The sequence below is a fragment of the Mobula birostris genome, chromosome 13 (assembly GCF_030028105.1).
Source record: "Mobula birostris isolate sMobBir1 chromosome 13, sMobBir1.hap1, whole genome shotgun sequence".
NCBI classification, from domain to species: domain Eukaryota; kingdom Metazoa; phylum Chordata; class Chondrichthyes; order Myliobatiformes; family Myliobatidae; genus Mobula; species Mobula birostris.
Genome location: NC_092382.1, coordinates 32,921,680 through 32,945,061, shown reverse-complemented (window position 1 = coordinate 32,945,061; position 23,382 = coordinate 32,921,680). Strand labels below are relative to the sequence as shown.

Below are 23,382 nucleotides of genomic sequence, written 5' to 3'. Positions count from 1 at the left end.
CCTCCACCACCCGCACGTGATGGCCGATGTTTGCAGAGTCTGTGGAGTACAACACAGTCACTGACCAGGACTCACCAGGACTATTCTACGAGAATTTACGACCACCACCTACCCCACCCCCATACCCAACAACCGCTTTCACCCTGAGGGCGAATGGCAGCAAGGAAAAGGAGGAATAGCGCCACCCGCTTTCCCCGCCACTGGCAAATCTGCCTGACCTGCTTGTATCATGGTGTGGGTCAGATTCCGGGAACCCGCAACCTGACAGCATCTTGGGGATCACCTTTCCCAGACAGGATCTGACAGTTTAAGGAGTGAGCCCAACAGAAACCTCTCAACGAGAGGTTTGGTAAGGGAGGGGTGTTAAATTCCAGCCTTGCCAATAACACAACGACCCATCCCTTAAAAAATAACAAGCACTCCCCACCACACTTTGATGACAATGTTCTTCTTCTAATCCTTTTCCTGCTGACCATTTCTCGCGGAGATATGTCTCACGGAGTGATAAGCTCACTCTGCAATCTATCAACCCACTTTGATATTGGAAAAATCAGCCAACCTCCCTGACCACAAGAGACCGAGAAGCTCACCCCGTACTGCTAAGTCTGCCTGCTCCTCACTCAGCCGAGGGCATGTTTAAAATCAGAATCATCACTGGAAAAGATTCTTAAAGGTAGGATCTCTGGGCATTTAGAGAGTCATGGTCTGATCAGGGGCAGTCAGCATGGCTTTGTGAAGGGCAGATCGTTTCTAACAAGCCTGATAGTGTTCTTGGAGGAGGTGACCAGGCATATAGATGAGGGTAGTGCACTGGATGTGATCTATATGGATTTTAATAAGGCATTTGACAAGGTTCCACACGGTAGGCTTATTCAGAAAGTCAGAAGACATGGGATACAGGGAAGTTTGGCCAAGTGGATTCAGAATTGGCTTGCCTGCAGAGAGCAGAGGGTCGTGGCGGAGTAAGTACATTTAGATTGAAGGATTGTGACTAGTGGTGTCCCACAAGGATCTGTTCTTGGACCTCTGCTTTCCGTGATTTTTATTAACGACCTGGATGTGGGGGTAGAAGGGTGGATTGGCAAGTTTGCAGCCGACACTAAGGTTGGTGTTGTGGTAGAGAGTGTAGAGGAGTGTCAAAGATTGCAGAGGGGCATTGATAGGTTGCAGAAGCGGGCTGTTAAGTGGCAGATGGAGTTCAACCCGGAGAAGTGTTAGGTGGTACACTTTGGAAGGACAGACTCCAAGGCAGAGTACAAAGTAAATGGCAGGATAATTAGTAGTGTAGAGGAGCAGAGGGATCTGGTGGTGCATGTCCACAGATCCCTGAAAGTTGCCTCACAGGTGGATAGGGTAGTTAAGAAAGCTTATGGGGTGGTAGCTTTCATGAATAGAGGGATAGAGTTTAAGAGATGCGATGTAATAATGCAACTCTATATAACTCTGGGTAGGCCACACTTGAACTACTGTGTCCAGTTCTGGTCGCCTCAGTATAGGAAGGATGTGGAAGTATTGGAAAGGGAACAGAGGAGACATAAAAGGCGACTTCATATTTTCTGCATAAGGAACATTGCAAAAGTGGGCTGAATCAGTGACTCGGATTGATAGTCATTTTCTGAGCCCAGTCACGCAGTAATCAGGAGTCAACTCAGGGTTTCAGCACCGTTTTCTGTTTTATTGCATTTATTATTCAGCAGTAAAGCGCGGAGCTGTCGCTTCGGGCCTTTCAACGACCGATGACAAGCCCGGTTAACAGAGAAGATTTACAAGGACGTTGCCCGGATTGGGGAGCATGTCTCATGAGAACAGGTGGAGCGAAATTTGTTTTTTATCCCTGTAGCGACGGTGGGTGAGAGGTGACCTGATAGAGGTGTATAAGATCATGAGGGTCATTGATCGTGCGGATAACTAGAGGCTTTTCCCCAGGGCTGAAATGGTTATCACGAGAGGGCATAGCTTCATGGGGCTTGGAATTAGGTAGAAGTGGAGTGGGAGAGTTAATATTTTCACATAGGGAGGTATGGGGTCGTGAAATGCACTCCCAGCGAAGTCTTTTTTGCCAAAGCTGAAGTGGATAACATAATGGAGCATAGGTTTATTGTTCTTGGAAGTAGGAACAAGGAGAGGTCAGGGGTACGTTTTTCACACAAAGAGTGTTGGGTGCGTGGAATGAACTGCCAGCGAAGGCGGAGACAACGGGTCTTTTAAGAGACTCTGAGATTGGCAGATAGAGTTCAGAAACATAGAGAGCTGCGCGGTAGGCTAATTCCTGGCAGTTTCTACAGTAGGTGACCTGGTCGGCACAACCTTGCGGGCCGAAGGACCTGTAATGTGCTGTGGATTTCTTTTGTTCTATGTTTTATGTTCTACGTCCTAACGCTCAGCTCATCACGGGACAATTTACAATGACCAATTCACCTTCCTGGACTCTGGATACTGAGATCTGCAGATTTCTTACAGCTGACGCCGGACTTGATCTCCGAACTCCCCTATGCTAACTACACCTGAATTGAATAGGTTTAAGATGTCTTGCCATATAAATCACATAACGCAGCACATAATCAACTGGTAACGTGGTAAGAATAGATCACGAACGGTATGGAGATTCGACCAGCGGTCATTTTATGAAAATCCCCTGACACGCCAAAGCACCAGTCTGGGTTGATGCGAACCAAGTAAGCTGCTACGATAAAAACGAGTCAAAATCTTCTGTGTTGCCTTTGTCGTGAGGCTGGCACTCGCGGAGGAGATTTAATGGAGACCCGGAGGACGATTAAAAGAAAAAAAACAATGAACGATGGCCTTTTCCTCAATTGCTGTCCATTCTCTGGGCCAATTCACGTTCCGACCATCGTCTTCCCTGTACCAGTGACGTCATCTGCGGAAACAATACCCAATTCATGTTGACAACGTCAGCAACCAGAAGGTCCGGCTGCTGGTAAGGACAAATACGAGTGATGATCTCAGAATCTGTGTCCAACATCGTGACAATGCAACCTCATTTAATATGTTTTTCATATTGTTATAGGCCCAGGAAAGTTGTTCCTTTCATATCAATATATCACTGGGCGATGCCACCTGACTCCAATCTTGCACTGTTATAAACCATATAACCATATCACAATTACAGCACGGAAACAGGCCATCTCGGCCCTTCTAGTCCGTACCGAGCTCTTACTCTCACCTAGCCCCACCGACCGGCACTGGGTCCATAACCCTCCATTCCCTTCCTGTTCATATATCTATCCAATTTAACTTTAAACGACAACATCGATCCTGCCTCAGCCTCTTCTGCTGGAGGCTCGTTCCACACAGCTACCACTCTCTGAGTAAAGAAATTCCCCCTCGTGCTACCCCTAAACTTTTACCCTTTAACTCTCAACACATGTCCTCTTGTTTGAATCTCCCCCACTCTCAATGGAAAAAACCCATCCACGTCAACTCTAACAATCCCCCTCAGATTTTTAAACACCTCTATCAAGTCCCCTCTCAACCTTCTTCGCTCCAAAGAATAAAGACCTGATTTGTTCAACCTTTCTCTGTAACTTAGGAGATGAAACCCAGGCAACATTTTCGTAAATCTCCTCTCTACCCCCTCAATTTTTTGACATCTTTCCTATAGTTCGGTGACCAGAACTGTACACAATACTCCAAATTTGGACTCACGAATGCCTTATACAATTTCAACATTACATCCCAACTCCTATACTCAATGCTCTGATTTATAAAGGCCAGCATATCAAAAGCTTTCTTCACTACCCTATCCACATGAGATTCCACCTTCAGGGAACTATGCACCGTTATTCCTTGATCCCTCTGTTCTACTGCTCTCTTCAATGCCCGACCATTTACCATGTATGTCCTATTTTGATTATTCCTACCAAAATGTTACACCTCACATTTTTCAGCATTAAACTCCATCTGCCATCTTTCAGCACACTCTCCTAACTGGGCTAAATCTCTCTGCCAGCATGGAAAACCTACTTCATTATCCCCAACTCCACCTATCTTAGTATCATCTGCATACTTACTAATCCAATTTACCACCCCATCAGACAAATCATTAATATATATGACAAACAACATTGGACCCAGTACAGATCCCTGAGGCACACCGCTACACACCGTCCTCCAATCTGACACGCAGTTATCCACCACTACTCTCTGGCGTCTCCCATCTGGCCACCGCTGAATCCATTTTACTACTTTGATATTGATGCCTAACGATTGTACCTTTCTAACTAACCTTCCGTGTGGAACTGTTGCTTGCCTGTAGACTGCTAATCACAGAGTGGCTATTACACGCGCACAACCATGGCCCTGTACGGCTCATAGGCTTGGAATTAGTGCATACGTTTCCTTTGCACGTTGTCTTATGTATCAGTGGCACAATATTCCATTCACATACCTCTTCAGATCACTGTAAACAGATCGATCGTCCAGGACAAGTCCCTGTTAACGCAAGGATATCAGCATGGTTAGCAATAATTATTTAAAAAAATAAAATCATTTTGTGACAGAGGGGAGCTACAAGAACACGGAAGAATACCTGCGCTTTTTTAATAAATTATGTCTGAAAGTAACACGGAACAGTCGGACCATGATGAAAAGAGGATTCGAGGCAGACAGTCATGATCCCCAAGCGAAAGGACGCATAATCCCTTGTCATTTGCTTCCCTTCCTTTAAGAAGCTCAGAGCGAGATCTGCAATGTTCCAGTCGTCAAAAATAATACCCATAGTAATCTGTAGATTGGAATATCAGTACTAATCCTTCTACTACCTCTTCAGCGGCCCATTTCAGAATGCTGTGGCGCAATTAATCTCGTCCAAATAGTCCAGGGGTTTTGTCTACCTTCATCCCTTCCAGCTTGCCTTGCATCTTCTCCTTATTAACCACTCCCGTGTCCTGACACTGTCATACTGATGGTTTGCTCCACAGTAAAAACTGACACATAATATTTAATGAGTTCATCCACCATTTATTTCTCCCCTACTGTTGCCTCTTCGACTTCATTTTCGCTATCGAATGTCTCACTTCAGGGTCTGTCTCTTACTGTGTGAAGTGGAAAGAATTACTTCAAAAAGGGAGTGACGCAAATACAGTCCTTACCATATAAGTGGAGCTTCCATCTTCTGCATTGTTCCTTCTGCCCTGGAAAGAGAACATGAGGATTCTATTGAGACCTATAACCAAGTGCACAACAGTTGTATTCTGTCTGTCCATATTAAAACCCCGAGAGCATCAATTTCCACATTCTTTGCTGCTTGGAGCAATATTGCACCATCCCCCATTCTACGTACTGCGTGTTTCTGATTCAGTGTGAGAAGAATATTTTTTTTTCTGACATCAGCAAGGCTTCGAAACAGCATTAAGTCATTCGTAAGCATTCAGCAATAAGGATAGTATGATGCATATTTCTGGACGAGGAAATCCCCTTGAGAAACAATCCCCTTGAGAGATTAGTCTGGATCAGAACGTACACGTGACAGAGTGGGGATATGGACTTGTGGCCTCAGGATGCTGACCGTATTTGTTATTTCTCTAAACGTTCACACAGATCATCGCTGATCACAGTCCGGCAGGTGCAGACCTGACCGTGCTTTTCCTCTGTGACTCACCCGCATTGACCGGACATTTATAAAGGATCCTTCATGAAATTTATTCCAGAGTAAGATTTGATTTTGCACAGTGGGAGAATTATGGATTCTGTGGAAAGCACAAATATCTCCAGTGAAGAAAAGCTGCAGATACTGGAAACCGGAGCAACACGCACAAAATGCCGGAGGAAAACAGCATTTGAGATAGCATCAATGGAAGTGAATAAACAGTCGACATTTTGAGCCGCAACCCTCCTGCTGGACTGGAAAGGATGCAGAAAGGCGCCAGAATAAAAAAAAAAGGGTGGGGGAGAGGAAGGTTGTCTATGTTGAATGTGATAGGTGGGCCTGGAGAGTGGAGAAGGTAAGCCGCTGAAGAAAAAGGAATCCGATTACAGAGGAAACTGGACCATGGTAGAAATGGAAGATGGAGAGGCGCCAGGGGGAGTTGACGGGCATGTGAAGAGAAGAGAAATGAGTCCAAGAGAGAATATAAGAAGAGGGAAGTGAACAGAAACACCAGGAGGAAAGGGTCGATGTTCATCCATCTGGTGAGGATCTACTTTGAGGTGTTTTTCCTCAGTTCACTGAAAATGAGAACCGGGGAGATTATCTCTGATCTATATAAATGTCCAATCAGTGCGGAAGGGCCCGATGGACGCCACGGATCATATTACCGATGTTCTTGTCTTCCTTTGCAAAACAATGACTGAGATCATGAACTTAATACAAAGATCCAACCTGTTCATTCCTGGCGAAATTTTCATAGGTTTGCGATGCGTTCACGGTGTTTGTATCCAAGGTGCCTGCGGAACAGAACAGATGTGTCAAAACGGTGAAGAGCATTAAGGGCCGTTGTTAATACAGCAGACAACACTCCGCGCCCTAAACAAAACGCCGGCGATATCATGAGCTACATCCCCTCCAGTTGCCAGAAACAGGTAGTCCCTTGATCAACATGATGAGGAATTAAGTTGAATAAATTACCATACCATCTCTCCGCTGATACTGTAATCTTCAGTTCATAATTTCATCTTTTTTTAACTGGAATACTCAACCATTGGCCGAGATTAAAAACAAACAAACAAACGAACGAGCTGTTTCCGTGCGCTCTGAGATCCCATATTTAAATCCGCTATTTGGATTCCCATGGGCTCAGTAATAGAACAGTTGAAACGGAGTTCACTCACTCTTCCTTCCGGAATTGCTGCTCGTGTCGTGTTTGGATTGTGGTGAACGTTTGATCCTGAATAAACAGAAGCAAAGGTCAAAACATGAATTCGGCAGGGTGTCACTTTCCTGCACCGGTACACCGAATGAGAACGGCTGCTATAATTCCATTTGATAATCTCTTTTTATTCCGTGATACTGCTCCTGTTATTGGATGCCCGATCTACTCGATCCCAACAACAGTGACGAGAATGGGTTAAGGAGAGAAAATAGTTTGGCCTTTCGGACCTCAGCTTTCCAGGAGAAAGCGGCACACGTGTATTGAAGAACACAGCACACTTTCAAACAAATGCTCTCATTTCAGGAAAGCATCGTCGACATGAATGCTTAATGCTGATTCTGTCCACCGATAACCTCTGATCTGTGGAATCATTCCAGAATTACTAATCAATTTTAGCACCCCCCCTGGGAAACTAGTTTTAAAAACAATGCAAACAGATGGACACCAAGCGGTCCCCATTTTTCTTATTAAACAGACCGGACGTGCGGATTGACCAACTGCTCCATTGTGACAGAATATCGACAGTGTAATATTCAATCATAGATCGGTTACCGCACGGGAAGGATTTCAATGGTTGATGGGGATCTCCAGCAATACACTGTTCTTGTTCAATTCCTGAGCTTAGTATATATATCGTCACCAGGTATTCATCCATTTTCTTAATGGCCGCTTCTGATCCGCCTTCAGATCTGCAAGCAAAGCGTTCCAAGTTCCAACAGCAAACCGTTCACTCTCAACTGCAGTGCCTGCCTCTTTCATCTTGTTTCTGTGACCTTTAACCCAGGACTCATTGGTGTTGGAGAGTAATTCCAAACTCTCATATGAACTGTAATATTTATGTGTTTCAGTACAAACCCCACTCAAAATGCCTTCCAGGAAACAGCTGTCTCCCAAATACCCAATCTATCCCTGAACCCAGTATCCGCTTTTGTATATTCCTTCTGGACCCTTTCTGAATCCTTAGCTTGCCTCCTGTCATATGGTGAGCAGACATGAAAAAATAAACTTTCAACACGGCCAGTGGTTCTGTTCCTGTAATGTACGCATTCCTGACTCCAATAATTGTTGCCTCGGTAACAAATCGCAGAACTCGTTGCGCCGTATGAAACACTTCCTCATCCTGCATCCCAGCACCCAAAAGGGTCTGTTCATGTCCCCCACAAATAATAACTGACTCGCCAGTTCCCTCCAGCTGCAGTTTGTGTAACTTGCTTCATTCACCGGCTGCATCGCAAATTCGCGTTTGAGCTTCCAATGTCCCATTCCGGCAACAAAGAAATCTACTGTGCCAATTATAAGAAAAAAAATAGTAAAGGGAAAAAAACATGCATTTACCCGCCAGCTTTCCTCGCGATCAACCATCCACTGACTCCGCCGATCAGGCCCATGCCAAGTAAACCAAGAACAATGCCCACGATTGCGCCAGAGCCGGGGGTACAATTGTCATCTCTTTTTGCTGATAACACACAAGGGAAATATATACATCTTACATTCCGAGAACACGTCTTTATCAGTGGCAAGTTCATTTTCACAGCAATTAAACTGGGTCAGTTTAGAGTTGAACATTGCGTCACAAGGCTTAATCCCGGAATGAAAGAGTTAACGTACGAGGAGCGTTTAATTGCTCTGGGTGTGTACTCGTTTGAATTTAGAGAGATGGGGGCAGTGGGAATCCCATTGAAACTTTCCGAATGTTCAAAGTCCTAGACAGAGTCGATGTGGAAAGTATGTTTCACACGGTGGGGGAGTCTCGGATATGGAGGCACAAACTCAGGATAGACGGGCGTCAATTTTAAACAAAGATGCGCAGAAATTTCGTCAGCCAGAAGTTGGTGAATTTCTGAAATTTGCTACCGCAGAAAACTGTGGAGGCCAGCTCGTTGGGTGATTTAAGACAGAGTTTGATAGGCTCCCGAATAAACACGGTATCAAATATTACGGGTAGAAGGCTAAAGAGGATGGTTGAGGGGAGGGGAAAATGATCAGCCATCTGTGAACGGCGAAGCAGACTCGATGGTCGAAAACGCCGAATTCCCGCTCCTATGACGTATGCTCTTATTGTCTAGAATAGGTGCCATCCATTACCACGGGTTTCATCTGTCACAATCCAATTCTGAATCTACGTAGCCATGTTTCTCCCCACTCCTTGAATTCGTGACTCCTTACAGATCAAGTGGCTAGCCAACGCCTCTTCCCCAGGGTACCACTGCTCAATACATGAGAACATGGCTTTAAGGTAAGGGGTGGGAAGTTCAAGAGGGATATTAGAGGAAGGTTTTTTACTCAGAGAGTGGTTGGTGCGTGGAATGCACTGCCTGAGTCAGTGGTGGAGGCAGATACACTAGTGAAGTTTAAGAGACTTCTAGACAGGTATATGGCGAAATTTAATTTGGGGGCTTATATGGGAAGCAGGGTTTGAGATTCGGCACAACATTGTGGGCCGAAGGGCCTGCACTGTGCTGTACTATTCTATGTTCTATTTTCTATGTTCCTGTGATCCCAGCTCGGGGAACCTTGTCAGGTACCTCACTACTCCATATACACCATTGTTCGGCCTTTATTGATACGTCTTACGATCTCCGATATTGTCTTGGTGTCATAGAGAAGAGTGCTGGGAGCGGACCCAAAAGCAAGACACAGACACTGAAGTACAAGGAACTGGACTAGACCAGGCTTAGGGACGGGACAGGACACAGACTTTGAGATGGGACGGCAGCACAGAATTGGTCTGGGGCTTTGGCTAGGAAGCAGGACAGGACAAGGGATTGGGAACTAGGAGCCTTGGACAAGGACCCAGAACCTGCGTCTTGACTGGGGCTCGGACTCCGGAGCAAGGCGAAGACATGACGGAGCCTTGAACTTGAGAGCGACAGCAACACAGGAACATGGAACACAGAGTCGGGACAGCTGCTTGGGAACAGGACGTAGGGTGGTCGCCATTCCCATCTCTTATCGCCATGTGTTTCGATATCTGGTCAGATGGCAGACCGAATGAAACTCTTGCAGAGTTTAAAGTTTTACTGCTGTTACTTAGGGGGACTAAGCAACTTGGCTAGAGTTTAATTGTCCTCTGGAACAAATGGGAATAAGCTGTTCTCCCCGTATACTCTGTTTTTATAAATCTTATTAGACCTACAAGATTAGTCCTATAATATTGTCGGCAACACTGAATCACGGCGGAAAGAATATAGCCGGGAGCTTGATGTCCAAGGATACACGTTGTATCGAAAGGACAAGCAGGAAGACTAGCGGGTCCGCATTGCTCTGTTGTTAAAACATGAACTCCAATTATTAGAAAGAGGTGAAAGTGGGTCAGAATGTATTAAACCGATGTGCATAGAGCTGTGGACCAGCAAGGGTAAAACGTCCCTGATGGGAATTGCACAGAGACCGACAAACAGAGTCATGATGTGGCCTAAAATTACAATGTGTGATAGAAAATGCATGTCAAAAGGCCAATGTTAGAATAAGTCATGGGGATTAGATTGGGAAAATGAAGTTGGTGCTGGATTCCAGCAGGCGATCATGTCGAGTCCCTGCAAACTGGTGTTTCAGGGCACCTCATGTAGCATCTATTCTGGATTTTGTGTTGAGCAATGAATCAGAATTGCACAGAGACCTTAAGGGAAAATAAAACAAACAACGCCCGGACCTTGTTTATAATATGATCGAATTCACCCTGAAATTTGTGAAGGAGAGGCTGAAGTCATATGTATCAGTATTACAATGGGGTAACTTGAACTACGGACCAATGAGAGGGGAGTTGAACGGAATTTTTTGAAAAACAGTCGATTATTAAGTATGAGGTCTCAGGGTACTTGGATCTGTTAGAAATAACAGGCAGGATCGACAAACAATAGCCGGTTGAATTTTCAGAAGGCTATGACAAGGTGCCATACATGAGGCCGTTTTACAAGCTCCGAGTTAATGGTATTTCAGGAAAGATCTAGCATGGATAAAGTAGTGGCCGATTGGCGAAAGCCAAAGTGTGAGCTTTTTATCTGGCTGTCTGACAGTGACTAGTGGTGTTCCAGGGTGGTCTGTGTTGGGGCCTATTATTTTCCTGTTCAGTGTCAATGATTTGGACGATGGAATTGATTGCACTCTTGTAAAGTTTGCAGACGACACGAATACACGCGGAGGGGTATGTAGCTTTGAGGAATTGGAGAGGCCGCATATGGACTTAGACATATTAGGAGAATGGGCAATGAAATGGCAGATGGAATACAGTGCCGGTCAGCGAACGGTCATGCACTTTGGTAAGTAAATGAGAGTTGAATATCCCCTAAGTGGAGAGAAAATACAAAATATTGAAGAGCATTGTCCCCGAAAGTTTAATTTTCATGTTGATTTTGTGGAGAGGAAGGCAAATACAATGCTCGCATTAATTTCAAATGCACGAGATTATAAAAGCAACGATGCAATATTTTAACCCTTTAACCACCAGTGAGGCCTCACCTGGAGAATTGTGAGCAGATTTGGGCCACTTATATTAGAAAGGATGTGTTCAAACTAAAGGGGCTTCAAAGGAAGTTTACTACTATGTGTCAATTTTTGAATGGTTGTGATATCAAGAGCATTTGATGTATTTGTGGCTGTATTCACTGGAATTCAGAAGAATGAAGGGTGGTTTCATAGACAACTATGGAATGGTGAGAGGTCTTGTTTCAACGCATGTTCACAGGCTGTTTCCACGGCCTCCCACGCTCCGAGAATATGGTCTCAGACTAACCAGACTCCTAACCCCGAAAGTCCTCCAACCCAGTTGCGTGATTGTGAATCTTTTCCGCACCATTTTCAGCTTCATTCAATTCCTCTCATACCTGGTTGAAGATGAAAGGTACAATGACTGCGCCGTGTGCGTCAAATTCCCTCAGCGAGGATCTTCTTAGGTGAAGCTCACAAGTGTTACAACTAACCTTTATAGTTCGTCTTTGGAAAGTATGTGAGAATCGTAGCAACCGTCACCAAACCTGCCTGTGCACTCAAAGTACCTACACTCAATGTACAGAAAATGTTATCCCAAGCAACGCGTTGTAACTTGCCGTGATTTCTCAGATTAGACATTTTTACCTTCGGAAGAAAGTTACTGGCTGTCACTGATTCAGGCAGCATCATTGTCAGCCTCTTCTGCGCCGTCTCTAATATCTGCACACCCTTCTCATCCAACGACGCATTCCGCTTTAAAATATTGAAACAGTATCCAGTCACCAGCACTCCTGTACCTCACTTCTGCCGAGTGGGGACAGGAAGATATCGCCGTAGGTCCCCCGACTCTCTGAATAATCTTGTGTAGATAGTGGGAGACGTATCCACTTTATCGTTCTTCAGGAGTGCCAATACCTCTACATCTAATTCCATCTTTGTGTTTTCTCCCATTTATGATTGTTCTCTGATCAAGCGCCATGTTTGATTTTTGCTTCTTTATCCTGACATTCTTCATTTTACCTTCCTGGTTAACTTACTGCCGTATCGAAATCTGTAGAGCTCAGACGTTGGAAATGCTTGCACTTCTTTCGGTCAGGTGAGGAACATCAGGTGCACAGAGCCTCCGAGCCTGGTGGGATACAATCTCAGTCACTGAGAGAAGCAAGGTATGAGACTGAATGACACTTGGAGAATTCTCTTTCCTCTCCTGCCACTGGTGGACCATCAGGGTAATGGGAAAAATATAGAAGTTTTGAATTATGGTCCATGGACAGATAGAAATACATAGGCATACGTAGACGGAATAGATGGATAGAACGATAGATGGATAGATAGTAGATAGATAGACAGATAGATAGGACGATAGGTGGATAGATAGATAGGAAGATAAATAGATAGTATGTAGATAGATAGATAGATGGATGAATGGATAGATAGATAATGGATGAATGGACAGACAGATTGATAGGCGGATAGATGGTGCGCTAATCAGGTGTCAGGTCTGCAGAAAACCTAATGTTTATTCCTGTGTACCTCAGCGGTCAATAAAATCTATAGAGCTACTCAGTCAATGACAAATCTAATGATTTTGCTGTGGATTAAAAATGGACAGGTAATATGATAATTAGCGGTTAAATTGTGAGAAGAACATACAGGTATGTTTGGACACATGACGAACCTCCCAATCCATTGTATTCGGACGTACTTTAATATCTCAGCATGTCTTGCATCCCAAAGCTGATTCATATTCATCTGCCGTCAACTGTCACCATTTCTTTCGCAAGTGTAAATCCTGTGGCTCGATATAATATCTTCCCCTTTTCAGTTCATTGAACAGTTCTCCACCGCTGCCCAGACCTTCAATCACACTGGTGTTTATGCTTGCAGAGTTTCCAACAGGGAAACACGGAAATACATCAGAAGAGCAAGGAAGCCTCACATATACACCTCTTGTGATCTGAAACTGGCGTTGGAGTTGACGGTGCCCAGTGTTTTGAATCCGTGGTCGGTTAAGTACTCCTCCTATCAAAGCCTTCCAGAATTCCGCCGCCTTCTGTTAACATGAAACGGCCAAACTGCGGGATGTATCTTACTAACCTTCTGTTGAAATTCATTGCATGACAGATGCACATTTCCTGACAATGTTTTCACAGCTTCCGAGAAAAAAGACATGCCCAGTACATATGTTGCGCAATTTCGGAAACTGCATCAGCTTTCTACTGCCAAAACGACAACGGTCTGCAAGCTGTAATAAGATCTGGTATTTCAACATCTCTGCCTCTGATCCCAACATGCATCATGAGCAAATCAGTAGCTGATTTTGCAAGGGCATTGTTAGAGTCAGACAGGACTCCTTTATCCCGCAAAATATTCTAGCTGAGCTAGTCGCATTTACTCGCCTTCCAGTCTTGTTCATTTTAGCCTCCCGGCCTCTGTACCAGGGGCGTCCTTGGGGACGGCATCAGAGAACTGGAGATACAGCTCAGTGACCATAGTCTGGTCGGGGAAAGTGTGGAGGTGATAGAGAGGAGCTATAGGCAACCGGGGCCTCGAGGACATATAAGGGTAACAGTCAGGAGAGAGAAGGGTCAGATGTAAGAGAGTACTCCTCTGGTTGTGTCCCTTAAAAGTACTCTTGTTTTAGTACTGTTGGGGGCGGGGCGGGGGTAGCTTACCTGGGGGAAGCAACAGTGGCCTCTGGCACAGATCCTGGCCCTGTGGCTCAGAAGGGTAGGAAACTAAAGAAGGCGGCAGTTATAGGGGAGTCTATAGTCAGGGCGTCAGACAGGCGATTCTGTGGATGCAGGAAAGAAATGCGGATGGTAGGTTGCCTCACAGGTGCCAAGGTCTGTGATGTTTCTGATCGGGTTCCCCATATTCTGCAGTGGGAAGGTGAAAAGGTGGAGGTCGTAGTACATATAGGTACCAACTACCTAGGTAGGAAACGAGACCAGGTCCTGAAAACAGACTACAGGGTGTTAGGAAGGAAGTTGTGAAGCAGGACAGCAAAGACAGTAATCCAATCTTTGTATCATCAGCAAATTTGCTGATCCAATTTACCACATTATCATCCAGATCATTGATATAGATGACAAATAACAATGGACCCAGAACTGTTCCCTCTGGCACACCACCAGTCACAGGCCTCCGCTCTGAGAAGCAATCCTCTACTACCACTCTTTGACTTCTTCCATTGAGCCAATGTCTAATCTAATTTACCACCTCTCCATGTATCAACCAACACACATCAAAGTTGCTGGTGAACGCAGCAGGCCAGGCAGCATCTCTGGGAAGAGGTACAGTCGACGTTTCGGGCAGAGACCCTTCGTCAGGACTAACTGAAGGAAGAGCTAGTAAGAGATTTGAAAGTGGGAGGAGGAGAGGGAGATCCGAAATGATACGGGAAGACAGGAGAGGGAGGGATGGAGCCAAGAGCTGGACAGTTGATTGGCAAAAGGGCTTTGAGGGGATCATGGGACAAGAGACCCAGGGAGAAGGAAAAGGAGGAGTGGGAGAAAAAACCCAGAGGTTGGGCAAGGGGTATAATCAGAGGGACAGAGAGAGAAAAAGGGCAGAGAGAGAAAGAATGTGTGTATAGAAATAAATAACGGATGGGGTACGAGGGGGAGACGGGAAATTAGCGGAGGTTAGAGAAGTCAAACTGGATAGTCTAAAGATAGATATATCTCACGGACCAGATGAAATGCACACTCGTGTTCTGAAGGAACTAGCTGTGGAGATTGCAGAGGCATTAGCGATGATCCTTCAAAAGTCGATAGATTCCGGAATTGTTCCGGAGGACGGGAGGATTTCAAACGTCACTCCGCTATTTAAGGAGGGGCCAAGGAAGCAAAAAGGAAATTATAGACCTGTTATCTTGACATCGGTTGTTGGGAAGTTGTTGGAGTCGATTGTCAAGGATCGGGTAACAGAGTACCTGGAGGCATATGACAAGATAGGCAGAACTCAGCATGGATTTCTTAAAGTAAAATCCTGCCTAACAAACCTATTACAATTTTTTGAGGAAATTACCAGTAGGCTAGACAAGGGAGATGCAATGGATGTTGTATATTTGGATTTTCAGAAGGCTTCTGTCAAGGTGCCACACATGAGGCTACTTAACAAGATAAGAGCCCATGGAATTACAGGAAAGTTACATACGTGGATAAAGCATTGGGGCTGATTGACAGGAAACAGAGAGTGGGAATAAAGGGATCCTATTCTGGTTGACTGCCGGTTACCAGTGATGTTCTACAGGGGTCCGTGTTGGGGCCGCTTCCTTTTACATTGTACATCAACGATTTGGATTATGGAATAGATTGCTTTGTGGCTAAGTTTGCTGACGATACGAAGATAGGTAGAGGGTCCGGTAGTGCTGACGAAACGGAGAGTCTGCAGAGAGACTTGGATAGATTGAAAGAATAGGCAAAGAGGTGGCAAATGAAATACAATGTTGGAAAGTGTATGGTTATGCACTTTGAGAGAAGAAATAAACGGGCAGACTATTATTTAAATGGGGAAAGAATTCAAAGTTCTGAGATGCAACGGGACCTGGGAGTCCCCGTGCCGGATACCCTGAAGGTTAGCTTCCTGGTTGAGCCGGTGATGAAGAAGGCGAATGCGATGTTGGCATTCATTTCTAGAGGAACAGAGCATAGGAGCAGGTAGAGTATAGAATCATTTGCCCATCAGATAGAAGGAACAAGAACCTCAGGAATCGCACCACGAGGTTCAAGAACAGTTACAACCCTTCAGGCATCAGGCTCTGAAAGAAAGCGGGTAACCACACTCACTTGCCCATCCAGTGATATGTTCCCACAACCAATGATCTCACTGTGCGGACATTTTATTTCGTCATTTCATATTCTCAATATTTATTACAATTTATTTATATTAGTATTTTCACAGAATGTTGTCTGGTCCACTCTCGTGGATTGTTCATTGATCCTGTGATAGTTACTAATCTGCAGCTTTACAGATTGCAAGTGAAAGTTTAGCAGCCCGAAAAGTGGGAATTGGCAGGGTTCACGAAAGAGACCATAGAAACCGTAGAAAGTACAGCACAGAACCAGGCCTCTTGGCCCTTCTTGGCTGTGCCGAACCATTTTCTGCCTAGTTCCACTGACCTGCACACGGACCATATCCCTCCATACACCTCCCATCCATGTATCTGTCCAATTTATTCTTAAATGTTACAAAAGAACCCACATTTACCACCTCGTCTGGCGGCTCATTCCACACTCCCACCACTGTCTGTTCGAAGAAGCCCCCGCTAATGTTCCCTTTAAACTTTCCCCCCCTCACCCTTAACCCATGTCCTCTGGTTTTTTTCTCCCCTTGCCTCAGTGAAAAAAACCTGCTTGCATGCACTCTATCAATACCCATCATAATTTTATATATCTCTACCAAATCTCCCCTCATTCTTCTATGCTCCAGGGAATAAAGTCCTAACCTATTCAACCTTTCTCTGTAACTGAGTTTCTCAAGTTCCGGCAACATCCTTGTAAACCTTCTCTGCACTCTTTCAACCTTATTTATATCCTTCCTGTAATTCGGTGTCCAAAACTGAACACGATAATCCAGATTCGGCCTCACCAATGCCTTATACAACCTCATCATAACATTCCAGCTCTTATACTCAATACTTTGATTAATAAAGGCCAATGTACCAAAAGCTCTCTTTACGACCCTATCTACCTGTGACGACACTTTTAGGGAATTTTGTATCTGTATACCCAGATCCCTCTGTTCCACTGCACTCCTCGGTGCCTTACCATTAACCCTGTATGTTCTACCTTGGTTTGTCCTTCCAACGTGCAATACCTCACACTTGTCAGCATTAAACTCCATCTGCCATTTTTCAGCCCATTTTTCCAGCTGGTCCAAGTCCTTCTGCAGGCTCTGAAAACCTTCCTCACTGTCTACTACACCTCCAATCTTTGTATCATCAGCAAATTTGCTGATCCAATTTACCACATTATCATCCAGATCATTGATATAGATGACAAATAACAATGGACCCAGCACTGATCCCTGTGGCACACCACTAGTCACAGGCCTCCACTCAGGGAAGCAATTCTCTACCACCACTCTCTGGCTTCTTCCATCGAGCCAATGTCTAATCCAATTTACCACCTCTCCATGTATACCTAGCGACTGAATTTTCCTAACTAACCTCCCATGCGGGACCTTGTCAAAGGCCTTACTGAAGTCCATGTAGACAATATCCACTGCCTTCCCTTCATCCACTTTCCTTATAACTTCCTCGAAAAACTCCAACAGATTGGTCAAACATGACCTACCATGCACAAAGCCATGTTGACTCTCCCTAGTAAGCCCCTGTCTATCCAAATGCTTGTAGATTCTGTCTCTTAGTACTCCCTCCAATAACTTAGCTACTACTGACATTAAACTCACCGGCCTATAATTTCCCGGATTACTTTTCGATCCTTTTTTAAACAACGGAACAACATGAGCCACTCTCCAATCCTCCGGCACTTCACCCGTAGGCAGCGACATTTTAAATATTTCTGCCAGGGCCCCCGCAATTTCAACACTAGTCTCCCTCAAGGTCCGAGGGAACGCTCTGTCAGGTCCCGGGGATTTATCCACTTTAATTTTCCTCAAGACAGCAAGCACCTCCTCCTTTTCAATCTGTACAGTTTCCATGGTCTCACTACTTGCTTCCCTCAATTCCATAGATTTCATGCCAGCTTCCTTAGTAAATACAGACGCAAAAAAACTATTTAAGATCTCCCCCATTTCCTTTGGTTCCGCACAAAGCCGACCACTCTGATCTTGAAGAGGACCAATTTTATCCCTTACAATCCTTTTGCTCTTAATATACTTGTAAAAGCTCTTTGGATTATCCTTCACTTTGACTGCCAAGGCAACCTCATGCCTTCTTTTAGCCCTCCTGATTTCTTTCTTAAGTATTTTATTGCACTTCTTATACTCTTCAAGCACCTGATTTACCCCGTGTTTCCTATACATTTCATACAACTCCCTCTTCTTCTTTATCAGAGTTGCAATATCCCTTGAGAACCAAGGTTCCTTATTCCTATTCAATTTGCCTTTAATCCTGACAGGAACATACAAACTCTGCACTCTTAAAATGACCCCTTTGAAGGCTTCCCACCCACCAATCACATCTTTGCCAGAGAACAACCTGTCCCAATCCACGCTTTTTAGATTGAGTTTTCTACCAGTTTTTAAAAAAAATTATTAAATAACCAAGAATCATTTTTTGCTTTAGCTTCCTAATCCTTACATTTTATCTTCCTGGGTGCATTCACTGCCGTCTCGTAATTTAAAGAGCTCTGATATTCAGACGCGTGTCCTTCCTTCTACTGGAACAAACGTCCTGTCTATTGTGCACTGGGCAGTTGGTGCTGAAGAAGTTGCACATGGCAGCGAGATGCAGTGGATGTTGTATATTTGGATTATCTGAAGGCCTTTGACAAGGTGCCACACACGAGGCTACTTAACAAGATAGGAGCCCATGGAATTACGGGAAAGTTACATACGTGGATAGAGCGTTGGCATATTGGCAGGAAACAGAGAGTGGGAATAAAGGGATCCTATTCTGGTTGACTGCCGGTTACCAGTAGTGTTCCGCGGGGATCAGTGTTGGGGCCGCTTCTTTTTACATTGTACATCAACGATTTGGAATATGGAATAGATTGCTTTGTGGCTCAGTTTGCTGACGATACGAAGATAGGTGGAGGGGCCGGTAGTGCTGAGGAAACGGAGAGTCTGCAGAGAGACTTGGATAGATTGGAAGAATGAGCAGAGAAGTGGCAAATGAAGTACAATGTTGGAAAGTGTATGGTTATGCACTTTGTCAGAAAAAAATAAACGGGCAGACTATTATTTAAATGGGGAAAGAATTCAAAGTTCTGAGATGCAACGGGACTTGGGAGTCCTCGTACAGGATATCCTTAAAGTTAACCTCCTGGTTGAGTCAGTAGTGAAGAAGGCGAATGCAATGTTGGCATTCATTTCTAGAGGAATAGAGTATAGGAGCAGGGATGTGATGTTGAGGCTCTATAAGGCGCTGGTGAGACCTCACTTGGAGTACTGTGGGCAGTTTTGGTCTCCTTATTTAAGAAAGGATGTGCTGACGTTGAGAAGATACAGAGAAGATTGACTAGAATGATTCCGGGAATGAGAGGGTTAACATATGAGGAACGTTTGTCGGCTCTTGGACTGTATTCCTTGGAGTTTAGAAGAATGAGGGGGGACCTCGTAGAAACATTTCGAATGTTAAAGGCATGGACAGAGTGGATGTGGCAAAGTTGTTTCCCATGATGGGAGACTCTAGTACGAGAGGGCATGACTTAAGGATTGAAGGGCGCCCATTCAGAACAGAAATGCGAAGATTTGTTTTGTTTAGTCAGAGTGTGGTGAATCTATGGAATTTGTTGCCACGGGCAGCAGTGGAGGCCAAGTCATTGGATGTATTTAAGGCAGAGAATGATAGGTATCTGAGTAGCCAGGGCATCAAAGGTTATGGTGAGAAGGCAGGGGAGTGGGACTAAATGGGAGAAAATGGATCAGCTCATGATAAAATGGCGGAGCAGACCCGATGGGCCGAATAGCCTACTTCTGCTCCTTTGTCTTATGGTCTTATGGTCTTATGGTGTGGACGTCCCTAAAGTCAGCTGTTTAAAATAACTCTACCGAGTTACCGCCTAATTGAGTCATAATTGGCACTGATCAAATGTATTTTCACCCACAAGGTCTACACCGAACCTCGGCCATTACGATCTTAAAACTAAAGGAATTCTGATCATTCTGAGATCTTGTAGCATATGTACGTTACGGAAAAAAATGTGCCGAAGCTTGGATATTGGGTAATTGTGTTCCATTTATTACGACGAGTGGGAAGTACAAGCTGGGAAACCCCCGGCCGGAGAGCATGTTTTCAGTTACAGGAATAGAATTTAAGGGATTTCTAAGAGACAAAGTCTACCATCATTCTGACAGTCAAGGCTTGATCGCGAATGGTCAGTGTGGTAATTCTGCGGGTCTGACAAAACGTTTGGATTTGCTGGGGTCCGGTGTAGGTAGAACAGTGGATTTTGTCTACATGGTCTTCAGTAAGGCCTTTAACAAGGTTCCACATGACAAATTCATCTGCGTTAGGGGGATAGCGATACACGATAAGAGGGAGATATTTGAAAGGGGTCTAAGGAAACGTAACACAGAGGGTAATAAGCACCTGGAATGAGCTCCCTGATGAAGTGGTCCAGCTGAACACAGTTGCAACATTTACGACGAACTTCGATAAACAATTGGAGCGGAATGGTTTGGAATATTATTGACCGAACGCAGCAACTGCGAATAGCAAGGAGATGCAGGGGTCGGCATGGACATGTTGGGCCGAAGGGTTTGCTTCTTTGCTGTTTTAATCTTTGACGCCATGGCGTTTTGAAATTTCACATTTCAAAAACAAACCCGACGAAATGTCAAATCAATGGAGCTCGTGAAGGAGGAAGAAGGAAATAATTCACTTCAGGCAAGGGTGACTTGGCAATGAGAAAGATGATGCATAATCACTGGCAAACACAGGACAGAAATACTGACAACAGTTTCTAATATCATCCAGAGAAACTATCGCTACTGAAATGATCCAAAGCTCAGTGTTCGTGTTAATGTTTTGGAGCCAATGGGAATTGTTTCACACAAAACCGAACAGATATAAATTGGGGTTCGTCTTAAAAGCACGCGTTGCAAGCCCCACACGGCGTAATGACACGGATCAGAATATCTCACTCAGCACCGGACTCTACCTTACCAGACGCTGATAATTGAAGTAAAAAATAAACTCTGAGTTTATAGATACACAACTCAGACACTTTACGACCACGTCTGGGGAGAATACAAACTGTACCACAGAAGAAATAGTTTCGTGTAGTTGAGCTGGATTGTTGGTTTGCATTGCAAAAAGCCCACACGTAAAAAAAAATGCTCGGGATAAATCGACAAATATGAGGTGCTGTCCAAATTATTATGAAAGGACCATAGGTGTCTGGAAAAGCCGAAAAGGGGCAAATCGTGTTTGACCCCGCCCCGTCTGCAGCACATTCTGATTTGATGGATTTTTCTGGAATGACCTCACTTTAAGGATACTTTATCTCGTCATTTCATGTTCTCATTATTTATTTACTATTTCTTTATATTTGCATTTGCACAGTCTGCTGTCTTGTCCACTCTCGTGATTTTTTCATTGGTCCTGTTATAGTTACTAATCTACAGCTTTACTGAGTACGAGTGAGAGTTGGGCAGACCGAACAGTCGGACTGGTAGGGTTCACTACAGGCCAGGTTCTGCGTCCACAGTTAGCGGTCATCGCCGATGCCTGTCCGAGAGGATCTCCAAACTAAATCTAATGCGAGACTGTGTCGTTCACCCGGTTTAGTTTTAATTCAGAACGAATTCGTCATCCAGCAACGAACAGTAAAGGTTATATTGTGTTATATCACACCAGGAATAAAATGGAAATTACAGTCCGAGATCGCATGACTGTGTATAACTCTGTCTCACTTACCAAAGACACGCAGAGTGACGGCCGCTGAGAATTGGGTGCCACTCACTGGAACCATATTCACACGGTATTCCCCGGTGTCTGACATCTTCACGGACTTCAGCAGAAACGACCCGTTGGAGGTGAATAAAACAGCCCGCGATGTGTAGGCATTGTGAAAAGACGCGGTTTGACCGATCCACTGGGCGATTGCTTTCCCTTTAAATATCCAGCTTCCACTGCTGATCACGGCCGACGGCCGCACTGAAAAGAGCGCACCACCCCCGACGGAGACATTTATCTGGCTGAACTCCACGAGAATGGTAAACTGCTGAGACTCACCTGTGAATGAGAAAATCGTGTGAGTGAAAAGCGACAGACGCGGAGAGACTCGAGAACTACAATTAGCTCAATCAGCAGAGATTATCACATCGTCTCTTATAACCTGTCTTTCCTTCCTCCAGTGCACGTCACTCAGTTCATTGTCTGACCACTAAAGATACAACAGAGTGCTCCTCACCAGTGGTTATGCAGAGACAAAGAACGAGCGCTGCGAAGGGCAGTCCCGACATCCCGACAGAGAGCAGCGCCGATCTCTGTTACACTCGGAGACTGAGCCGCACTTCCGGGTTTGCGGGGCAGATAATTGGATTCTGACGTCACAAGCGGCAGCGCTGATTGAATCAGAGAATCTGTACTCTGCTCAGATCTGAATCAAACCTTGTGTGCTGTTCTACAAATATCTGCTGCTGTGTTGAATCCGATTATGATCTCAAAGGTAGTTTCTCTCACCCGGCGACATGAAGTGATAAAGAGAGAGTAAACTGAACGTCATCCACGCGATCACGAGAGAGCAGCGACTATCTCTGTTGCATTCGTGGACTCAGCCGCATTTCCTGGCCTCCGTGCCAGATCCCGAGAATCCACTGTGTGAAAAATGGGAGCTGATTGGATCGCAGAGCCAGAAGATGGAGATTGAAGGAACCTAAAACGCTGAGAACACACACTAATCCTCACTGGAGGGTCGGCGGCGATTCGGGCCAGCAGCTGTAAGCTCCTTCTCAGAGAATCTCTGCTTGGCGTCTCATGTTTATACATTCACACAGGAAAGCACGTCATCGGCTGAATCCTATTAGATGACTGAAGAGATCTGGTATTGGTGTGTCACCAAGACTGGGAAGTGGAGAGCATTCTGACTGTGGTGATCGCCGTCTGGTGTGCAGGCTCCGATGCACAGGATCGACAAAGATTGCAGAGGGTTGTATATACAATCACATCCATCACAGTACAAGCCCCGCCATAATCCAATCCGTCTATAAAAGGCCGTGACTCATTAAGGACCATCACCACCAGGATACGCTCTCTTCTCATTATTACCAACCCAAGAATATACAGGAGCCGGAAGACAGACACTCAGAGATTTACCTCCAGCCTCTGCAATCAAATGTCTCACGGTCCATCGACCCACGAACACGTCCTCAAAATTAATCTTTAATTTGTTTATTCGTTTACTTGTTTGTTTATTCCTTTATTTGTTCATTCATTCGTTCGTTTACTTACTTAAATATTTGGCAAACTTTAGTACATGCATTACTT

The 23,382-nt window shown here is 44.8% G+C and overlaps 1 protein-coding gene across 1 annotated transcript; it reads right to left on the bottom strand.

The window, feature by feature from the left end:
• Positions 1 to 1,654: 1,654 nt before the first annotated feature.
• On the bottom strand, positions 1,655 to 22,808 carry LOC140206699 (uncharacterized). The gene is made up of 8 exons (XM_072274860.1): positions 22,307 to 22,808; positions 21,811 to 22,128; positions 8,166 to 8,286; positions 6,790 to 6,845; positions 6,341 to 6,405; positions 5,112 to 5,153; positions 4,409 to 4,452; positions 1,655 to 2,878 (listed from the first exon to the last, which is right to left on the bottom strand). The coding sequence occupies exons 1-8, from the start codon at positions 22,356 to 22,358 to the stop codon at positions 2,875 to 2,877; spliced, it is 702 nt and encodes a 233-aa protein (XP_072130961.1). The 5' UTR covers positions 22,359 to 22,808; the 3' UTR covers positions 1,655 to 2,874.
• Positions 22,809 to 23,382: the final 574 nt, after the last annotated feature.

Bases quoted from the DNA above. Each gene is read 5' to 3' on its own strand.
- LOC140206699 (XM_072274860.1), bottom strand. From the start codon at position 22,358: ATGTCGGGACTGCCCTTCGCAGCGCTCGTTCTTTGTCTCTGCATAACC. The intron at 8,287-21,810 runs GTAAGTGAGACA...GTGTGTTATCAG, and splicing joins CGTCACTCTGCGTGTCTTTG to CAAAAAGAGATGACAATTGT. The intron at 5,154-6,340 runs GTTGGATCTTTG...TTCTCTTTCCAG, and splicing joins ATTTCGCCAGGAATGAACAG to GGCAGAAGGAACAATGCAGA.